This window comes from Balaenoptera physalus (genome assembly GCF_965194825.1).
Source record: "Balaenoptera physalus genome assembly, chromosome: 3".
Taxonomy (NCBI): domain Eukaryota; kingdom Metazoa; phylum Chordata; class Mammalia; order Artiodactyla; family Balaenopteridae; genus Balaenoptera; species Balaenoptera physalus.
The window spans coordinates 15,724,490-15,746,273 of record NC_138890.1 but is presented as its reverse complement, the minus strand read 5'-3'; the positions used below and the strand labels follow the sequence as shown (position 1 = coordinate 15,746,273).

General features: G+C 49.1%; 1 protein-coding gene across 8 annotated transcripts in view; it reads left to right on the top strand.

Moving 5' to 3' along the window:
- The window catches only part of BRD4 (bromodomain containing 4), an 81,496-nt gene that overhangs the window by 34,474 nt on the left and 25,238 nt on the right, over positions 1-21,784 (top strand). For 6 of the 8 annotated variants that reach the window (XM_082457635.1, XM_082457636.1, XM_082457638.1 and 3 more), the window contains exons 2-6: positions 12,729-13,047; positions 16,785-16,922; positions 18,030-18,165; positions 19,806-20,095; positions 20,775-21,140. In XM_082457635.1, coding sequence (XP_082313761.1) covers positions 12,763-13,047; positions 16,785-16,922; positions 18,030-18,165; positions 19,806-20,095; positions 20,775-21,140 — 1,215 coding nt within the window. In that variant the 5' untranslated portion in view covers positions 12,729-12,762. Of the gene's footprint in view, positions 1-12,728; positions 13,048-14,569; positions 14,642-16,784; positions 16,923-18,029; positions 18,166-19,805; positions 20,096-20,774; positions 21,141-21,784 lie in introns of those variants that run through there. The other 2 variants (XM_082457641.1, XM_082457640.1) reach the window with 2 other exon arrangements.

Here is a 21,784-nt window from a genome sequence, read left to right as displayed (position 1 = left end):
GAAAAGTCATCTTAGCTGGAGCCACCTCTTGAGAGTGCCTGATAATGACAGATGTACCCTTCTTTTTCTCAGATCTTTCTTTTAAAATTCAGCTTCACAGTGAAGGTCAGAGGGTAATATCATTAAAGAAGAGGTCACCCATAAGCATTAGCTCTTCATCAAGGTAACTAAGCTCTCCTGCATCTCTAAATTCTGAGTCAGTGTGTGCCCTTGTCCTTGATAGATGTGTCTGTTCCTGGCTCCTTGGTCTGTCTCCATGTCTCCTCTTGGCCTTTGAGGGACTGATTTGGCCTTCCCTCTCAGTGAGGAGTCTTGGTGGTCAAGGCTGAAGTGTCACTTGGATGTCAGGGTAATGGTGTCTCTGGAAGCTCTTGTGTTAGCCATCTTCCTGGGCCCCTTTTTTCCCTAGTAAGTGTAGTCTTGAGTCTGCCTCTCAGCTACCATTCTGCTGCTTTGAAGAGAAGCTTAGAGACATGATGTGCTCTTGTAGGGATATCTCCCACCCTGTTAGCCTTGCATACTCATGGAGGTTGCTTCCCAGGGAATGAAATTGTAGGAAAGTTGGTTGGAATGTCACCTTTCCCACTCATGGGTCTATTCATCAGTTTTATTAAACATAGCAGGACTAACTGTGTGCCTGTGAGCTGGCATGTTCTGGAACATTTCAGCCACAGACAGTAAACTGCCTGTCGCCCATGTGGTGCTGCCCATCGGCTGTTGGAGGTTGTTCATCATCTGCACTTCATTTACCTTCCTCTTGGCCTCTCAAATTCCCAAACAGCTTGACTTTGACCACTTGCTTGGAGGTCAGCACTAACATGTTTCCCTGATGTTTGGCATGCTAGAAAACACCATAGTTGTTTTTTTTGTACTAGTTTTAAATTTCATTCATGAGGACCATGAGCTTGGATTTTATCCTTTTGCTGGAAGTGGGAGGGTTCCAGAGAACCAATGTGACATCACTCTCAAAAGCTTTCTGATCTACACCCACGCCACCCAAGACTGTACTTTGAGCCTTGTTTGGCTAATCCTAGTTTCTCACTCTTAGACATTTTCTTCACTTCAGTACTTTATCTTTTGTGAAGTGAACACCATCTCCCATTCTTGCTTCCTTGCAGATTCTTCTGTTCTCCATCGTTACCTATGCTTCCTTCCTACTGGGAAACTCTCATCTAGGCAGAGGAAGTGCCTGGCCTCACTGCCTGCCTTGGCTTTGCGATCTGCATGACTCTGTGGCCATATTGGAGTCCACCTCTCAAAGCAGGATTTTTCTACGTGAAATAACAGCCTGTTTTGTTGGCACTTCATATTGTAGTGTAGGTTAATCTCAGTGTTACATAAACCAGAACAGCTCTTTTGGAAAACAAAATCACTTAAAAATAAAAGGTTTAAAAGTAATGGCAGACAGAGAAGTAGGAGTAATAACTTTACAAGAGGCAACCAGAAGAAAATGTCAGTCTTACCTTACCTATGAAGGGCACAACCTGAGACCTAGGTCAGTGGGAATGCAGAGTTTGAATTAATGGCACTGTATTTCTGTCAGTCTTCCAGCCTCTAACTTGGAGACTTGGCCAGGTCAAGACTGCTTTGAGAAGCAGTGCCTGGAGGCCAGCTCACCAGGTAAAGAGGCAGACAGATCAAAAGATCACACTAACAGAGAGGTCAGTGGGGGCTTGTGAAAGGGGGCAGATTATTAGTTGGTTGTTTTTTGTTGTTGTTGTTTTTAATTTATTTAATTTATTTATTCTTGGCTGTGTTGGATCTTCGTTGCTGCGTGCGGGCTTTCTCTAGTTGCGGCGAGCAGGGGCTACTCTTTGTTGCAGTGCACAGGCTTCTCATTGCGGTGGATTCGCTTGTTGTGGAGCATGGACTCTAGGCATGTGGGCTTCAGTAGTTGCGGCACGCGGGCTCCGTAGTTGTGGCGTATGGGCTTAGTTGCTCTGCGGCATGTGGGATCTTCCCAGAGCAGGGGTCAAACCCGTGTCCCCTGCATTGTCAGGTGGATTCTCAACCACTGTGCCACCAGGGAAGCCCCAGTTGGTTGGTTTTTAAATGTAAATAGGTGTAGTGGTCCACAGACCCACCACAATATCCCACTTCATTTTATGGTTTCACGTAATCACCCACTTGTATATCTTTACCTAATTTTATCTGTATTGTGCATTTTGCTTTTCTAACATAGCATTTTGTCACCTACATTTCCCTCACCTTGACGCAAAGTCTAGAAATCTATGGAAGGAGTTGCAAACTAAGGCCTGTGGGCCAATCTGAATTTTATCAGCACACGGCCATAGCTATTCGTCTAAAGATTGTTAGCAGGCTGCTTTCATGATACAGCAACAGTAGAATGAGGAATTGTAAAGACTGTATGTCTTGCACAGCTGAGTATATTTACTGTCTGGCCCTTTGTAGGAAAAATTAGCCTCCCCCTGCTGTTTTAGTAGTTTTGATCTTGTCCATATCAAAGTTTTGCTTTCTTTTTAACTGCATGCCCATCTCAGGAACGTTTTAAATTCACACATTGTCTGCCCAGATTTAACCAACAACACCATGATGTAAGCCGTGTGTCACAATGGAACCTTTTACTGTACCTCCAGCTGCTGGCAACTTTCATAGGGAAAAGATGGTGCAAAACTTTCACTGCTCCTAATTTAATGTGCCTGCTGATTGGTTTCTAAAGCAAAGGGACTGGAATTCTCATTGATGGGGTTTGTGGCCTGCCGGGGTCTTCCTGGCTGCAAGGTCCTTGTGGGCCTGGTTCCCTCCAGTGGGGGACAGAGAGCTAGAGTGTGTCTACACACCCTTAGCAGGAAGGCTAGCTCATCTCCACTTTGGGTCGCCTGGTTCAAGGCAGCTGCCAGCTTGAGTCTGAGGTGATGGGTCCCTGCTTGGCAAGTCCAGGGGGCAGGGGGCGGGGCATGTACAAGCTGCATGAAGGAGGATTAAGGCTTCTAAGAGCTGCCTCAGCACACAACCACTGGCCAGGCTCCAGACACCTCAGTCTGGCTGATGACACGAGCACTGTTCTCAGCAGCCGCCTGAGCCGGTCAGATGGAAAAGTAATCCTGTTTGTGCTTCCCTTCTGACACAGATCACACTGTGGAACGGGCCTTCACTGAATGGGAAGTAGCTTCTGCTCTGGGATCAGGAGGAAACGTACCTTCTGATACTAGTGTTCCATAGCCAGTGTAACTAACATTTCAAGGAAGATGTTCCTAGCACAGGATAAGATTTACTGCAGATTGACTAGTATTGAGAAATTGCCAGGTTTTTACCAAAGTCAGGGTCCCCCATCCCCTTCTCTGTCCCTGGTTAGACTCTTGCTCTTGCCTCCCAAGTGATTCTTTATAAGAGAACCTTTCAGTGATGGGGAGGGGTCCTTCTTTGTCTGAAGGGTGAATGCTACTGTGAACTTGTAATTTCTTGAGAGACTAGGGTCAGCTGGCATTGGCCAGCATTTTTCTTGGCATGAAACGAGTTCAAGCCACAGCCACTCTGACCATTTACTGCTTGGGAAGCATAAATAATTTGGTCTCCACTCCCCTTGACCCCCCTCCCCATGGCATCAGCAGGGAAGTGTACTGCTGATTTCACCCATGATGTGGGCCAAGTCACAGATGGCCAGGTGCTGTGAGAATTATCTTGACTTTGATTTGTTTGCGGGGGTGAAATTCTTTGGAAATTGCTTGAGGGTCATGTGACATTCGGCTGCTTCTGCAGAGAGGGAAAGTCTGTTGATTAATACATGCCAGGACATGGAGGTGGGGTGCCCTCAGCCAAACAACAGACCCTCTGGGCCCAGCAGTTGACTAGGCCTTTGCCCCTGGGTTTGGTGAGCAGAGGCAGCTGTGGAGCAGAGCACTCAAGAGACACACAGCCCTAGGTGACCTCCTGCTGACCAGACCACCACCCACTTTGTTTCTTTGTTGCCAGGAGGATGAAGATGAAGGTGATGATGCCACCACCTCCCATGTAGGCTTGCTGTGAGGATTAAATAAGTGTTCAATACAGGGCATCAGCCCAGGAAGCAGCAATTACCTACTGGTCAGCTTTTCTAGGCCCTAGCACAGATGTGTGTGGTGGTAGCTTGCATAAAGCTCTGCTGAGTATGGTCACTGTTTCTTGGGAGAGTTCATGAAGCTTTCCAGTTAACCTGCACTGTTCCTGCCTTCCCTTGCATCTTGCTCCCGGCGTGCTGTATCACTTTAGGATGGAGGTGAGTGAATGGACAGGACAGAGTCAAGGTGGGGTCACTGGGCTTCATGGGCCCTCTGGGACACCAGGAGTTAAGGTGGAACTACAAGTACAGAGTGTAACTGTCAGCCTCTCACAATGGACAGAACTGGAACTGAATCTCCAGCCATCAGCCTTTCTCTTTTCCTCTCTTGCTTGCCTTCAGAAGCCTAGACCCAAGCCTACCCTATGTCTGTCTCGCCTCCTAATCTCCAGGAAAGAAAATATTTCTGTTGAAATTTGAAAAACATTGCAATTGTGTTGGCTGCTAAATACTATCTGTCCTTAGATGAGTTGGAATGATAGCAAACAATATCCTTGAAAGCAGGAGTGCTTAATTAGGGGTCTGTAAACATAGGAAAAGAACTGACATTTTTATTTTCATTAGCCCACCCAGAGGTTCCCAAACTTTCTTGGTTCACAGCATCGTTAGCATCTCAATTTTTTCATCATGATCTTAGGCCAAAGGAATTACCTAACAATTTTGTTTATTAGGTAGTTAGATAGAAACAACTGAATAAGTACTAACGTCGCAACAATGGTATAGCTGTTTGGGAGGGGGGCACATAAATTGAAGGGAGAAATATGATATTCTTGCATTACTACAGCCAGTTCCTTATGGAATGTGTGTGCCTGTTGGGTACCGCACAACTCCTCAAACCTTAGAACCAGAACCTTAGACACCTGCCACCCACATTTCCTATCCCACGTTGGTTTTTACATGGTACAGTCGTCCCTTGGTATCAGTGGGGGATTCGTTCGAGGACACATACACACACACACACTGCTAGGCACCCAAATCCGCAGGTGCTCGAGTCCCTTATATTGCAGCAACATGGATGGACCTAGAGATTTATATTAAGTGAAGTAAGTCAGACAGAGAAAGACACATATTGCTTATATGTGGAATCTAAAAAAGAAGATACAAATGAACTTACAAAACAGAAAGAGTCACAGGTGTAGAAAACAAACTTAATGGTTACCAGTGGCGAAAGGGGAGGGGAGGGATAAATTGGGAGATTGGGATTGACATATACACACTACTATGTATAATATAGACAGCTAATAAGGACTTACTGTATATAGCACAGGGAACTCTACTCAGTACTCTGTAATGGCTTATATGGGAAAAGAATCTAAAAAAGAATGGATGTGTGTATATGTATAACTGATTCACTTTGCTGTACAGCAGAAACTAACACAACATTGTAAATCAGCTGTACTACAGTAAAAAAAAAATTTTTTTTTTAATGGCATAGTGTTTGCATGTCCTCTGTCCTGTACTTTAAATTATCTCCGGGTTACTTATACCTAATACAATGTAAGCACTATGTAAATAATTGTAAACACAGTGTAAACTCTATGTAAATAGTTGCCAGTGCACAGCAAATTCAAGTTTTGCTTTTTGGAACTTTCTAGAATGTTTCCCCCCAAATATTTTTGATCTGCTGTTGGTTGAATCTGCAGACACAAAGGGCCAACTATATTTGCTTTTTATCACAGCAACCTAAATTCAGGCTTTGTAAGATATGATATTGTCAAAAGGAATATGGTGCAGTCTAACATGATGAATTACCTTGTGCTGCTGGTTCCCACAGTGCCTCTCTGAGTTACTGTGACACCCTGTGGTGCTTCAACGCTCAGTTTGGGAACCAGGACACGGACCATCTAATGTCTCTTCATCTTTTTCTTCTTATTCCTCTAAACTGGGAAGATGTTGTAAGATACCTGTTGGGAGTAGATCCAGAAATCAGACACACAGTTGGGTCATGCAGCCTTCTTTGGGTTGGAAACAATAGGTGAAATTCTCTTCCTGTCCCTTGACCTTCAAGTATCTCAACACAATACTTGCTGGCTCCCACCTCTTGACCACAGGTCATTGTGAAAACAGAGAGGGAAGAGCGTATTTGGATCTTTCAGATGTAAAACTTCGGTTGAATTGGTTGAAGACGGTATACTTTGTCATGCGAATCCAATTAATTCCCCCATATCTGCAGATAGATTTATAAGTTTGCGTTTTCAGCCTCCTTTTCCCCATTGAGCCATGGTGCTGAGAGCCATTCATTTCCTGTAGGATTGAGAGCACACAGAGAGCACCCTGTGTGCACCCTCATTGATTTACCCTGTCCCCATGCATCCCATCTTTTGCATCTGTAAACAGCGTGCTGCTGTGTGCAGGTATAGTTGAGGATGAACTACTATTCCCTACCCCACAGTCTGGGACTTGTGAAGGACAAAAGCCCAGCATGGTCACATGGCCCTTGCACTGTCCCATCCTGCCTGTCCTCCTTTCAGCTCTTCATATGCACTGGTATCTCTCCTGCCTCCAGGCCTGTGCCTGTGTTATTGCATCAGTTGTGCCTTCCCTTGTCCATCACAAGCCTTGTCCCTCTCTGCCTTACGCACCACAGCAGTGCACACCCTCTCTGTCCATGGCTACAGCAACCCTGCCATTCTTTTTCACATACTCACCCAGGTATTGCTTAATCACTCAAAGAACATCATGTCGACTGCAGAGTCCCCAAGCCTGGCATGTAGCTCAGATGGGATGCATTGGCTGAGCAATTTTCCGTGTGAGATTGCGAGCTGATTTCCTTCTCCAGAGCTTTGAAATTGAGCTAGAAGCCCCAGGGTGACAATCGTGTGTGGTCACTGTAGCCCCTGAGTCGTTCACTGAGTACTTGCTGTGTATTGAGGACAAGAATAAAGTAAAGATGGCCCTGCCCTTGGGCTCCCAGGTGTGTGTGTGGGGGGGCTGACCATCAGAGTCACCAGACAGAGATCAGGGAAGCACCAGGTACAGCAAATGAAAGGCATGAAGGTGACAGAGAAGGTGCCCATTGTGGCCACCATGTTGTTTGGAGTGTTGACGCTAGGGGCCGGGACGGTGCAGGGTAGAGGCGACCACTGTGGGAAGAATTTACCCGAGGTGTCAACCCAGTTGGATCTGTGCCTTAGAAGGGTTGTGTTGGCTCTCACATAGCGCTGCTCACCAGTGCCTCTCTTTCTTGGCCCACAACAGACTAGAGATTCTGGTGTTTTGCTGCAGTATGCATGAATGGCTTCTTAAAGTTTCCCAATTCTTAAAGTTTCCCAAGGAGTTTACTTGCCCACAGTCCTGGGAGGGCTGAGCTGCAAGCTACAGACTGTCTGGGTGTGGCTTCTTGAGGTGCGAGTCCTGCCTGGGCCCCAAGTGGGTACAGAACAGGAGCCCAAAGCATCCCATGGTTATCCCCATGGCTCAGTTGTCGTATTTCATGATCCCTCATATCGGAGCCGTGGGTGTCACCTGTCATTGGTTGTCCTCAGAGCGTCGTAAGACAAACTTTGATATATTTATGGATCCCATCTCATCTGTCAAACACGTATCATGCCTTCTCATTTGAGCTGGCAACCTCCAGCATTTTTTTTCCTTATAAATTGACCTCAGTTGTTACAAGTATGTGGGTCTTGTGCTTAGTTTTTCATGTTACTTAAGATGGGCCAGCCCATCCTGGCTGTTTGCACTGGACCCTCCTGGGGGTGCATGTTCAGCTCACAAATGGGGATTTCTCAAAGCTCAACTGAAACTTCCCAGGAATCGTGTCAGATTATGGGCCACAGCAGCCCATAATAGAAGTGGCCTATCTTTCCACTTCCTGGGTAAGTTACTTCTCTGTGCCCTGGTTTCCTTATCTTTAAAGTGAGGATGAGGCTAGAAGCAATCTCAGAGTTGTGAGGATTTAAATGTCACTGTCAGATGTGAGCTGGCAGGCTAAAAAGGGTGTTTTGGCCTCTGTGGTAGACGTAGTGATTTAAAGCAGAGATAAGACAAAGTTAAAGGGTCAGTTTTTCTGTAGAAAAAGGTCTGTTCATTTTTTGAGCAGAAAATTCAGCTTCCTTGCTTCAAGGGCCCATGTGGGCCTGGCTTGAAGGTGAAGGAAAGTGATTGTGTCCAGAGCCCTCCATCCTTTGGCTTTGCTGAGAGTCCATTTGGAGAGAGAACAGGCACAGCCCAGCCCGGAAGCTCCAGAAGTCATTTACCTTGATTTCATCTTGCCTCGGGGACACTGCTTGAGGAGTTCCAGAATGTCATTACTTAATGGAAAATTTGTGGGGCTGCTTCCTCCTGGTGGGATGGGCTTGGCTCCCCCCCCCCCCCCCCCAGCAACCTGCATCCTTGTGGCTGACAGAGCTCCACTGTCCTAGGGCCAGAATGTCTCCTTCAGGATGGGGCTGCTCCTGTCCTTTGTGTGCCATAGCTCACCTGGCACATGCTTGGCTGTGTAATTCCTGAGCTGCTTTCTAGGAGAGCTCTAATAGTGGAAACCAAACTGCACATCATTCTTGATCCTCACTTAACGAGATCCTCACTTAATGCCACCCTCCCTCCCTTGCTTGCTTCTCCAGCACATCCAAGACTCCCTTCCTGATGGGGCCAGAGTTACATTCATCCCCTTTTGCTCCTTTGGGCATGTTGATCCTGCTGCATGAAAACCCTCTCCCAGCCGACTCCAGGTGTCCTTAAACCCCACTGACATATTTCCTTCTCTGTGGTGCTGCTCCTCTGTCAATACTTGTGTCCAAGCACTCAGCATATCCTGTATCTCTCTGTATCTCATTTGTGGCTAGCGTCTCCCCCTTCTGTCTTACTAGCCCCAAAGCCCAGTTTCTGTTGTTGCCCAATAAAAGATCATCCCCATCCACTTACCTGTGGAGGGTTTGCGAGGGAGTGCTCCATAGTCTCTGCCATCTTGTGGATGCCTCTCCGTCCTGCCTGCTTCCAGCAGTTTTCTACAAATTCTCCTAGCCCACTGGCTTCCCCACCCGGAATCTGCAGTAAGTCTTGGCTGGCTCTCCTCTGGAGAGGGTCACAGAGTGAGGCCACAGGCCAGGCTGCCCTCACCACTCCCACTGTATCCTTGTCCTTCCCTGTCTTGATACTTGTATCCTTAACTGTGGGGTTTTTCTTTTTTTTTTTTAATGAGTTTACTGTTTTGTTTATAGTACCTTTATTTTGAAAGGAAACTAAATCAGGAGCCACACATGGATATCAGTAAAATTAAAAACCACAAGAACAAAACAATGATGTTAAATTCCATCCAAATAATAGTATCGTCTGCTGACACCTCTGAGCACCTTTCACACTGGCACAAACAGGGACTTTGCTTATCAATGCTGGAATGAGAATAAAAAGAAATGAAAAGAGGGGAGTAAGTAATTAAACGCCATCTACCTAAAGGCAGTCTGTGCTTCCCTGGTGCCTTCAGGGACACGGTTCTGTGAACCCTCCCATGGCCCCACCTGAGCCCTAGCATGTCACTCTGCAGGTGGCTATAGACCCTGCTTCTCTGAGATTGAGGTCCCACTCTTTATCAACTAAACCTCAGAACTTGGAGAAATCTTTTCTCTCTTCCTTGCCCAGTCACTTTAGGAATGGAAGGCATGCTTTTTGTCTGCAAAGCTCCATGCACAGCCAAATGCAGCTTCCAGGTACTGCCTCCTTCTGTCGCCTCCTTAGGCTGCCCTCACATCCTGCTTCACCTTAGGTCAGCAGTGACATGCTCTCAGCCAGATTCCTCCCTTCCTCCCACATTACACTCAGTGTCAAGTGATTCAGCCTAGCCCCTTGTTCTTTCTTCCCTCTCTTCTCTTCTCTTCTCTGAGCAAGCCCTTTCTGATGATTCTACACCTTATCCCAGCCTTTGGATGCTCCCTCTCCCTGGATCTGTATGTGGCCCCATCCTGCTTTCTTTGGGGTATGTTTACTCAAGTCAGGGCTCCAGGATCCACCCTGTCCTTTCCAAGCTCCCAGCCAGGTGCACTTCATGTACCTCCCTCCCACCAGTAGCACCTCCATCCCCACTGTCCCACCTTGATTCATTGCATGACACTTCTTCCCAGGACCACATGGCCCTTAGTTCTGGCCATACTTGTACCAGAAGTACCCCTGATGGGAAAAGGGAAGTGCCTTGTATCCCCAGAGCCTGAAGCAGGCCTGTCCAGTCATGTCTGCCTTTGGAAACTATTGTAGTCCACAATGCTCCTTCGAGCTTGTTGTGCTATTGCAAAGTTTCATCAGCCCATCATCAAATTAAGTTGCTTCAGGAAGTGTCCCTTCGTGGTCCTGAACTCCTAGCACACTGCTCTCTTGGCTTTGGGGATGCTTTCCACGGGCTGCTGGCCAGCCAGTCTCCACCTCCAGTCCCCATCACATTCTTAAGCCAAATGCCCATCTGGTTTTAGCTTTGGGTGTCCCTTCCCCATCTCTAGCACCGTGTGTGCAAGAGAGGTACCAGGGATCGGCTTTGCACCTGCAAACCCTCCTTCCTGTGAGTGTTCTTCCTGGGCTGCTGTTCTCCATGTAGAGAACTTAGAAGTTGTCATAGGAGCTGTCCCTTTCCTCTTGGGTCTTGGGAGTTACCTGGGAGGGCGTAAACTCTTAAATTCTTGCTGGCATCTTGAAAGCAGTTGGACATCATTAAATAGTTAAGTTTAGCATCAGATGCAAGACCACATCTAGACACCTAACTCGCACTGCTGTAACACGCCCTTCCTCCAGCATTGGACAATTGCTAAGATCCAGAGTCTTGCATGCAGTGGCCATGGGCTGCTCCCGCACAGGTTCCCGCCCTGCGGCAGCCTTTTCCTTGGAGCAGCACTCTTTTCATGTGTTCTCTCTGGCCATTTGATAACTAGACCTGTAATCAACCAGAGCACCCTGGAAGGAAAGCGATCTCCCTGGCCATGTCAGTTTTGTCAGGCCTCGGGCCAAGAGGTCCAGCTCTCCACAGCCCCCCATGAGGAACTCACCACTGAGTTGCTTTTACATAACAAGTTCTCCCCTTGTGCTTTAAAATTCGGTAATTTGCTAGAACTGCATTTACAGAAACCACTGTGAGAACCTTGTTTCAAATTACACTTGAACTGAATTATAAAGTAATTCATCAGCAACTAGAGTGCCTAGTATGTGCTAAGTGTGTTCCAGAAAGAAAGCTGTGACAGAGCCAGCCAGCTTGCTGTGTTTTTTCTTGTGCCCTCTGCCTACGAGCACCTGTGGTCCTAAAAATCTTCCCTCTTTTCCTAAGCCCTTGCCTGACTTCCTCAGCCACAGAGGTTTTCTTACCCTCACTGAACTCCTAGGTTTATTACTGGAGTTGCTCATTACATGCAGGCAGCTCCTAGCTTACTTTCAGTCTTTCTTTCTCCAGAGACTGATTATTCCTTTTTCTTGCCCTCAGAAAGGTGCCGGAAAAATAGTGCACAAAAAGTGCAGATCAGTACTTTTGAGCAGATGTTTCTTCTCATTAATAGAGTGGAGAAACTCGGCATTCTGAGTAAGGGGTGGGTTAGTGCAGGGGTCCCCAACCCCCAGCATCGGTCCACGGGCTGTTAGGAACCGGGCTGCACAGCAAGAGGTGAGCGGCGGGCCAGCGAGTGAAGCTTCATCTGTTTCTCCCCATCGCTCACATTACCACCTGAACCATATACCCAGCCCCCACCCCCGCCTTCCGTGGAAAAATTGTCTTCCACGAAACCGGTCCCTGGTGCCAAAAAGGTTGGGGACCACTGGGTTAGTGTGTTTCTGTGGGACAGTTTGACATTAAAAACATGAACCCACTGCCCTGTGGTTGTCCTGTTAGAATAACTGGACAGGTGCACAAAGTCGGCCTTGCAGGGATGCTCATGGTGTGTCTTGAAGCAGGCGTTGTTGAGGGCAGTGCACAGGACAGAGTGCTAATAAATAAAGCATTGATGGAGGGGAGGGCTCATGTGCCACCCCCAAGCCCCTAGCCGATCACAGGAGGTGCCCCTCTACACCTTTATAAATAAGCTTTGAAAAGCTGGTTAATAGAACAGTAGGTCAAGTATGGATTCATTTTTATGTTACCACAGTTACCTTGTGGTATTTCTGTAATCAGCAAACATGCATGATTTAAGTTACCAAGAAAATGTTCTTCATAAGTGTGAGCACTCAGCAGTGGACTGCGTGGGCTAGTCAGGAGTGGGCAGCCTGGCCTTCCTGCTCCGTCCTGCCTGGCCCCCACTCACCAAGTGGAATTACTCACTTGGCTAGATGCTTCATGAGCCACAAATACAAATAAGAATTTTAATGAAAACGACATGATTTGGGGCTTGCAAATCATCCTCTCTCATACACAGTGTCCCGTAAAAACTCTCAGATGTGAAAACTTGGTTTGTCGCGTATTGTACCCACTTCCCTGTGAACTCCATAGCTCCCATAGACCCTTCCAGCTCCTGGTTGACTCTAGACTCCATGTCCTGGCCCTCGGAGTTGGTACCTGATCTCTCTTCCCTACTGGATGATGAATCTTTGAGGAGCACGCTCACTGGGGCCCTTTTAGTCAGTGCATGGAGTGTCTCCCCAGCCAACCTGATCAGTCTTCACCAGAGGAGCTCAGCCTTTGGAGGCCACAGCCTTGGGAGATGTGTCATTGTGAGTGGCACCCATCTGCTGCCTGGTCTCTGATGGTAGCTTTTCTCTTCCCTTGTAGAGTGCCCAGTGAAGAATGTGATGGGATCAGTAGCATGTCTGCGGAGAGCGGCCCTGGGACGAGATTGAGAAATCTGCCAGTAATGGGGGATGGACTAGAAACTACCCAAATGTCTACAACGCAGGCCCAGGCCCAACCCCAGCAAGCCAACACAGCCAGCACCAACCCCCCTCCCCCGGAGACTTCCAACCCCAACAAGCCCAAGAGGCAGACCAACCAACTGCAATATCTGCTCAAAGTGGTGCTCAAGACACTATGGAAACACCAGTTTGCGTGGCCTTTCCAGCAGCCTGTGGATGCCGTCAAGCTAAACCTCCCTGTGAGTAACTTGGGCAGGGTCCGGGGCTGCCGTCCTCAGGTCTCCTCCTGTGTTGCTCCTGGTGAGGGTGGACTTACGGGAGGGTAGAGATGCCTTTGGAGTCATTGTGAAAAGTGCGGGGTCCAGCTCTGAACTCCAGCACCCACGAGGCCCTTGACTGAGTGGTTTCAGCAGTCCTGATGAATGGAAGTAGGGAAGGAGAGAAAACGTGCTCATTGCCCTAAATAATAACTGGTTTCTTTGATACTAGCATTGTGGGAAATATTCTGTAGAGATGTTGAAACGGGTAGAGGGCTGCTTGCAGCTTGCCTTTCAATTCCATGGGGAGCTAAAGTGGGGTCACTTGATGGTCCGGGCCCTCCCTCCTCAGATGTGGTCAGCCCGCTTTGCCCAGTAGGTTTAGCAGATGTGGTTGGTCAGATTGTGAGAGGGACTGGCTTGCTGCAGTACCTCTTCTGGTACTGGTGTTGTCATCATCACCCAGAGCACAGGGCAGGGAAAGGTAGTAGAATAACTCCCAGGGAGCCAAGTACATGGAGGTGGCCTGGATGGAGAGAAGGGAGTATGGGTGCAGCTTTGTCTCTGGCTGCCTCTGCACACCCGCTCACACCTGCCTGCCTTGTTGTGGCCACACTGCACTTGCCTTTGTTCTTTTGTACCCCTGTTCCTCTCCTTTTTCCTTTGAGAGCTTTCCATTTGCCCACATTCCTAGCAAATGGTTCTGGAAACTCAACTTGTACCTCTAACTGAACCTCGGGAGCAAACGGGATAAATGTGTTAATTTTTTCCTTTCTTCAAAGCATCAAGGACTAATTGTCTTTAAATTGCCCTCTGCTGTTTGCCAAATCCCACACACTCACCTGGGCGAGGGAATTGGAATTAGATGATTGTTGCAGTTGACCCAGATACGGGTTTACGGGTTAGAGCTGCATGGGTATAGGATCCTCAGCCTCTGCCAGGCGTCCGGTTTCAAGAAGGAGGGACACACCAGTGTGACCTTCCTTGCTTGAAAGTTGCTGTGTCTGTAACAGCTGGCCGGTACTATCTATCCGTTGAATACCCATCATATGCACTCAGGGGAGGAGAGTCAGGAGGGGGAACTGCAGGTCTGGGTCACGAACCGACTGAGGAAAGGGCATGGGAACAGAAGAAGGGTCCTCACCAAATCTGCACTTCAGAGGTCACTCTCATCATTGACCACAATCAGGAGTAGAGGCAGCGAACCCGTCACTGGGGGGAGGCTCTTGGGAGAGCTTGCTATACCAGTTTCTAGCTGGGCTAATGGGCTGGGCCCTGCGGGGTCCACAGGTGAGGTGACCTTCCCAGAGCAAATGCAAAGAATGGGGAGAGAAGGAGCTGGGGGTTGGAATCCAAGGGGGGCCCACAGCTCTTATAGCACTGGAGGGAGGCGGGAGGCCAGGAGAATCACCCACAGAGAGCAGTCCCCCAAGTTTCTACGTCAGAGACTACAGGGAGGTCAAACAGATGAGGATTCCGACCTGACCCTACTGTTGGCCTTTAGGAGGGCATTGGTGACCTTAGGAAGATGTGACGCAGAAGTAGAAACCAGATTCGCGACGGTGTGAATAAGAAGGTGAGGATGTGAAGCCATCATTTCAAGAAACTTGGCTTTGAAGGGAAAGCGCGGCAGGGCCAGATGGAGGAGGGGTTGGTTTGTTACAGGAAGATGCAGGGGGTGCAGAGGCAAGGAGAGCTGAGAGGGTGAAAACTAAGGAGAAAGGGGAACTGGGGGACTTGAGATCCTGAGAAGGCAGCATCCCAGCCAGCAGGACAGACACGGGTGGGTAGTCTGTTAGGCCAAGGGGTTTGGGAGTTTGAGGTCATTCTCTGAAGTGGAGGCCAGGCTCCCCAGGGGCCACAGTGTGACTAGATGTCACCCTCAGCAGCTCTGATGTAGGAAGAAGAGAGGTGGGAGAGCTAGGGGCTAACCCTGAGGAGTGGGGCAGGGCTGTTTGGCTGGGAGCAATGTCATACTAATGCCCAGTTTTCCAGGGACATCCCCTTCTCCAGGAAATATTAATAGGGCCACCTCAAAAAAGGGTTCATTCTTTTTCTGTTTTCTGATGCCTTCTAGATCTTTACCTGTGTTTTGGCCCCTGTTCCTTGCTGGGCTTCTTATTAGAATACTTGTGCCTCTTTCATTCAGAACACATGTACAGTTGGATTGTCATGCCCCTAAACCCCTGTCTCCCTTTAAGTCCTCCCAGCCCCCATCCTCTTCTGTCATCATCTCACCTCCTCCTTCCTACTCTGTCCTCAACCACTATCCTGTTGGGCCTTGAACCACTTTTGACACACTGAGGTCAATTCAAGCACCTGACACCATTCTAAGTAGACCTTTGGCCATGGAATAAAATCTAAATTTCCCCTGGGGCAGATATATTTGGACTTGGTTCTCTTGGGAAAGGTGGTCAGAGCAAATGTAACGTAGAAGGTCTGGTTCAGTCGCCCCTTGAGGCTGGGCAGGGCTGTGATCTTTGCCAGCCCTATGTGTATGCCAGTGGCGTCTATTCCTTTCTCATGGGTGTCAGAACAACTCAGAACCTCACACCGCTTGCTCACCTTTTCAGTATTGTCCGCCACTGTTCCTGGGCAGGACCTCGGTGCTTGCTAAAACATAGGCCTGCCCCTCTGCTGTCAGGCTTCCCCTTGGACTTGGTTCTGATAACTTCACCTGAGTCTAATTGCGGGAGCTTCAGAGAATGTGGTTCTCAGTGCGGCTGGCTGGCTGTATGCAGGTCCCCCTTTTTGCCTGGCTCTCTGTGGTCCTTCCACCTGGAAACCTGGGCACTGCCTGATCTGTCCCCAAATTCCTCCTGTGGTTGATGTTAAAAATAAGCATTTGGTTTTAGAATAGGTTTCGATTTAGAAAAAGTTATGATGGTAGAAGAGAGTTTGATTTGAAGGGCTTTAGGACATCTACGCCTGCCGTCTGGCTTCTTCTGTTTAGCACTTGTAGAGTAAGATCCGAAGGTTTGAGGAGTGGGTCTGCTGCCGGGGGCGGTGGGGGGGGGCAGGGGGCAGAGGGGGTTGTGTGGTGTTTTTTGTTTTGTTTTTACTAAGGATTGTGAGGGCTGTCCATTTGATTCCTCATCTGGCACTTAACCTGGTTAGTTGTTGAACTGTACCCAGATACTAGTGGATCCTTAGTGGTAGACTGTGCAGGTAAAAGAAATCGAAGTGCGATGAACTGAAGGTAGAGGCTTTTGCTCCTTGGTTCTTTAGTGTGACAGGAAGCAAGGGATCCAGTTGTTATGGGTGGGCTTGAATGCTGGTTCTGTAGGATTTTGCATTTTATGGATGTGGAAAATTTGAAACAGGGGGAGAAAGTAGAAATTACCATGGTTATTTTACCAGATAAGAACCACTTTTTTAAAGGTTGTATGCTTTCCGCATTACTTACTAAAAATGAAAGGACATTTTAACATCAAAAAAAATAGAGGAGAACATAAATCTCAGTAAAGACAGCCTAGCCTGTTCCCAGACAGGACAGCTGGCAAACTTGCACATTTTTTCTCTAAATTGCCACCCAGCTTTTAGTAATCCTTCCCTGATCCACTTTATCTTGGGATCCCCATGAGATGGCTCACTGATGCCATGGAAGAGCTTAGGTCTGCATGTCTGTAGAGTGACCTGGAGTGACATCTGCAGGCCCACCTGTGAATACTGCATGGCTGCAGAGGTGACATTGGCCTTTTGCTCTCTCTGCTCTCCAGGATTACTATAAGATCATTAAAACACCTATGGATATGGGAACAATAAAGAAGCGCTTGGAAAACAACTATTACTGGAATGCTCAGGAATGTATCCAGGACTTCAACACTATGTTTACAAATTGTTACATCTACAACAAGGTGAGATGTGGAGGCTGATGGAGAAGGAGAAGGTAAAGAAGGAGGTGGGCGTGTCTGGAACCCATTGGGCAGGGGTGCTGGGTGCAGGTGGGATCAGAGTCCAACGAAAGGAGACCATTGGCAGCAGAGGTAAATGGGACTGCTGGTTTTGCCTGTGACTGGGTGTGTTTCTTTTGAGGCCAAAAACATTTTGGTCGTGTTTCCAAGCAGTCCTTGTTAGCTGGAAGCATGTGCTTCTGATACCCTTGGGACTTTGGTTCTTGAGCATGTCTAGTAGAGAAGGTGTGAAAAGGACAGTGACGACTCATTAAAAAGTCTGTTTGGATGACACAAATTGTCAGGAAGGAGCCTACCAAGATACAGTTGTACAAAGGTGTGCTCAAACAGACACCTAAATGTGAGAGAGGGTACAGTGGGGCCCGCCCGCCTCATCTGGACCTGTGGACATGACCATTGACAGCTAATGGCCATAGAATCAAGTGTCCCCTTACAGGGTCTTACATGTAGACGTAAATGTCACTTAACCCAGTAGCCAAACCATTCAGCTCGATTGTGTCTTGAAGCCAGGTCATTTGTTTAAAGTCTCAGCTCTCACCACTAGGTTTAAGGGAAATGTGGACAGATGAGGTTCTCCATTTAGAGCTGAGTGGGAACAGCACGTGGCAGTGTGAAGTGGGCATTTCCCCAAGCCCCAGTGAGCTGCTTTGGGGATATGCTAGGGAACATTATTGGAGCCCTGCTCATGTATCTGTGGCAAGAAATCCTGTGTAATTCAGATAATGCTAGTGAAGTTGAATTATGTCGAAGGAGGCTGTAGTGCAAGGGGGGCCCCTGTGTGTGGTTGGCAGTGCTTGATAGATACTTAAGGCATTGGGATGGTTTCTCAAGCCAGAGGTTAAAAGACTAGAGAGGCAGCCGACCTGCAGGCATATGAAGCCTCCATGATGCCAGGTAGGATAGCTGTGTTTTGGCCCTTTGGGGTTTAGATTGGGGAAGGACCCTGAATATGATGCTCCACACTTTGGGGCATAGGGTGGGGAGCTCTTGTTCTGTCTAGAAAGGTGGGGAGGGCTTTCCAACCCTCACCCCATGTGTCTCCTCTTTTAGCCTGGAGATGACATAGTCTTAATGGCAGAAGCTCTGGAGAAGCTCTTCTTGCAAAAAATCAACGAACTGCCCACTGAAGAAACTGAGATCATGATAGTCCAGGCAAAAGGAAGAGGACGTGGGAGGAAAGAAGCAGGTAGGGTACCTTCCGTGTCCCCAGCACTATTAGCTTCACACTGAAATAGCCTGTGGCAAAGTGGGGACCCTTAAGGCAGTGTGAAATGGGCATTTCCGCAAGCCCCAGTGAGCCGCTTTGGGGATATACTGGGGAACAGTAAAGCAGGGAAATTGGCTTTATTTCTCCCTAGTCTTTGCCAGCCTTCTCCGATTTCACGGGGAGACTGGGAGTGGTGGGAAGACGACTATATTATACACTCCCTGCCTTCTTGCTGTTTGGGTATGGTGAGGCCAGGTTCATCAGGGGAACCAGCCCAGAGGGTCATATGGCTATGTGACCCTCCAGCAAAGTAGAAAAAATTGGGCCTAGCATTTTTTTTTTTTTTTTGATGGACTTCAGTTAAAAAGGAAGTATAACTTTTTCAAAGCATTTTTAAATTATTTGAATTCTTCATCCCACCAGTGCCATAGTCAGTCTTTGTTTTTCATTTTAGATAAATTAACCTGATCAAGGGCAGTTTTAATTAATATTCCAGTCTTAGGTCCTTAAGGTTTGTTATTTGAATTATTTATTAATACACTTGTGTTGGAGCCATGCCTGCTATTTGATAGCCTTCTGAAGTCAAGCCGTCTTTGTCTATCTTAGCACCTACCCCTGCCCCCCAGCCTGACACAGGATTCTGAAGGCCAGCTGGTAGGGAGTAGCCTACTCGTGAAATGTTTCTGTCTAGGAAAAGTTTAAACAGCTGCCTTCTGCATCTTGCCATCCGCAGCTCCGTGCTGCAGAAAGGTGATGTTTGCAAGGTAGCCTGTGCTGTGAGTTGTTTGCTTCTCTAAGGAGTGGGCTTTCACGTGACTTCCTATCCCACGTGGAAGTGGTGGCTTCATGGGAGCAGAGGGGGTTGGCTAGATCCCCTGCAGTGCTGAGGGGTAGCCAAGGAGAGCTGGTCTTGAGGGTCACCCCTTAGCCATGGAACCTGCCCAGAGGCGTCCAATATCCTTACAACCAAGGAGCCCCATCCTCCCTGCCTGGGACAAGGGGTTTGGTCTTTACATGGGGTGGATGTAGGGCCTCGTGTGTTTCGGCTCACTCACACAACTGCAGGGAGGCAGTCTGAGCCGGTCATGAAGGGCAGCAGCCGTCCAGCCTCCCCCTGTGATTCAGAGAGGTGGGGGTGGCCAATTTCCAGAAACCTTGGCCAGGGCTGCTGATTCCGGCCCCCTGCCAGAAATGCTTACTCAGAAGGCAGTGTTTCTGGGAATGAGGACAGCTCTGCCTGAAAGCACCAAGGAGCATTTTTTTGCTGTCAGTGTCCTGGTGCTGACTCTCAGCGTGTGTTTCCTGTTCCTTTGGCTCAAGCCTTCATGCTCGTGAAGGGGTCTCTGTGCCCGAGTCCCCAAATCAGGACTTGGAGCCAGGACACCCCAGGAAGTGTGGAATGTGGTATGCCACTGCTCTCAGAGCCCCCTGGGACAGGTGGACAGATTTGGCTGAGGTCCAAGGTATTTAGGCTGTTCTGTCTCTTAGGCAAATAGTTACAGAGACACTGTTTGCCATGCCCACGCCGATGTGTGCTTGCCACATGTGGCAGTGTCCCCACAAGGTCAGCCGGCGTGCAGGCATGGCATCTAACCACCTGTCCCTTTTATGATTGGTAGGGACAGCAAAACCTGGCGTCTCTACGGTACCAAACACAACGCAAGCATCGACTCCTCCGCAGACCCAGACCCCTCAGCAGAATCCTCCACCCGTGCAGGCCACACCTCACCCCTTCCCCGCTGTCACCCCCGACCTCATCGTCCAGACCCCTGTCATGACAGTGGTGCCTCCCCAGCCACTGCAGACACCCCCGCCGGTGCCCCCCCAGCCACTGCCCCCGCCCGCACCAGCCCCCCAGCCTGTGCAGAGCCACCCGCCCATCATCGCGGCCACCCCACAGCCTGTGAAGGTGAGCGTCCTGTGCGTGTGTGTGGCCCAGCCTTACCACTGGCTGGCTCCGGTCACCTCAGCTAGATGACCCTTGCCTCCCCTTCCACTCCATTGTAGTGAGGCTTACAGAAGACAGTCACCTATCCTTGCTGATGCTTCTGGCTCCCAGGGCACTTGTGGGTATTTAGGACCTGGGGGGATCAAGCTGTGTTTAAATCAGCACAGCCTAAAAGCTGCTGTCTTGCTGACCCACAGATCCCGTAATTGAGTAACACCTTCCAGGGGGTTGCTGCCCCGCTTCCCATTTCTAATTTAGACTGCATATTTGCAGATGCTGTCTAAACAATCTCTGAAATGTGCCTCCCATGGGTGGCCAGAGTGACAGAGGTTGGCTCTGGGAGAGGTCCCTGGCATGTAGGAAACTGCTTTCAGAAGTCTCTTTGGCCTCTGGTGAGCAGATCCCACACTCAGTTATGTGCTTTCTCCTGCCACTGGCAGGGTCCTGTCCCAGCTGCAGAACAGAGTGGTGGGACAGGGTTTCCCTGTCTTCAGTCCTTCACCTGTGGAATTTACCTTTGGGCCCTGTTCCCTGTGAGTGTTGAGACCCTAGAAAGGACCTGGCTTCAGGAGTGACCCTGAGGGCCCGCTGTGCCGGCCGCTGCCTCTGACCGTGCCTATCGCGCCTGTGCTCTCGGCAGACAAAGAAGGGGGTTAAGAGGAAAGCGGACACCACCACCCCCACCACCATCGACCCCATTCACGAGCCACCCTCACTGCCCCCGGAGCCCAAGACCACCAAGCTGGTGGGCCCCCGGCGGGAGAGTAGCCGGCCTGTTAAGCCCCCGAAGAAGGACGTGCCCGACTCGCAGCAGCACCCAGCGCCAGATAAAAGCAGCAAGGTCTCGGAGCAGCTCAAGTGCTGTAGTGGCATTCTCAAGGAGATGTTTGCCAAGAAGCACGCAGCTTACGCCTGGCCTTTCTACAAGCCCGTGGACGTGGAGGCGCTGGGCCTGCATGACTACTGTGACATCATCAAGCACCCCATGGACATGAGCACAATCAAGGTTAGTGGGTGTGCCCCTGGAGCTGGGGAAGGGGCTCCCTGGGATAAGGAAGGCCAGCATGTCTGAGGCCTGTTCAAGAGGAGGGCCCAGTCTTAGTAGCTGTCTAGGCTCTTCTCACCAGCCCAGAGAAGCCCAGTGCCCCCTGCTGGAGATTATGGGGAGTCATCTGAGATCATGTGGTCATTTTGGTCACAGACCAATGCTGCCCTTTCCCTCATCTGAGGATGAGCCCTCTTGTGGCCTTGAGGCCTAGTGCCCATAGATACCTTCACACGGTAGATGCTCCTGGAGAGTTTGGGGAGCGGCGACTTTGCCAGGCTCTATGTCATGGAGAGGGCCTTGGTGTCTCTTAGTAAGAGGCACACAAGTGCTGGCATTTTCACTGTAGTATTTTGAGGCCTTTTTGATTTTGTTTATTTTAAACCTTTTGGCACTTTTCTCCTTCTGAGAGTGGAGTAAGCCTGCCCAAACGTGGGATGGGCAGAGCAGGGGACATTGCTGTGTTCCTTATGACCAGTGTCCTGTCCGATGTCACCAGGACAAGTACAGGCCAGGTCAGAACTGGGCCCAGCCCTCCCGTTGCAGTTCTGGCTTAAGCTCTACCTCTGTGGCTTCTCTGTCCACTTGCCTTTTAGCCAGGCAAC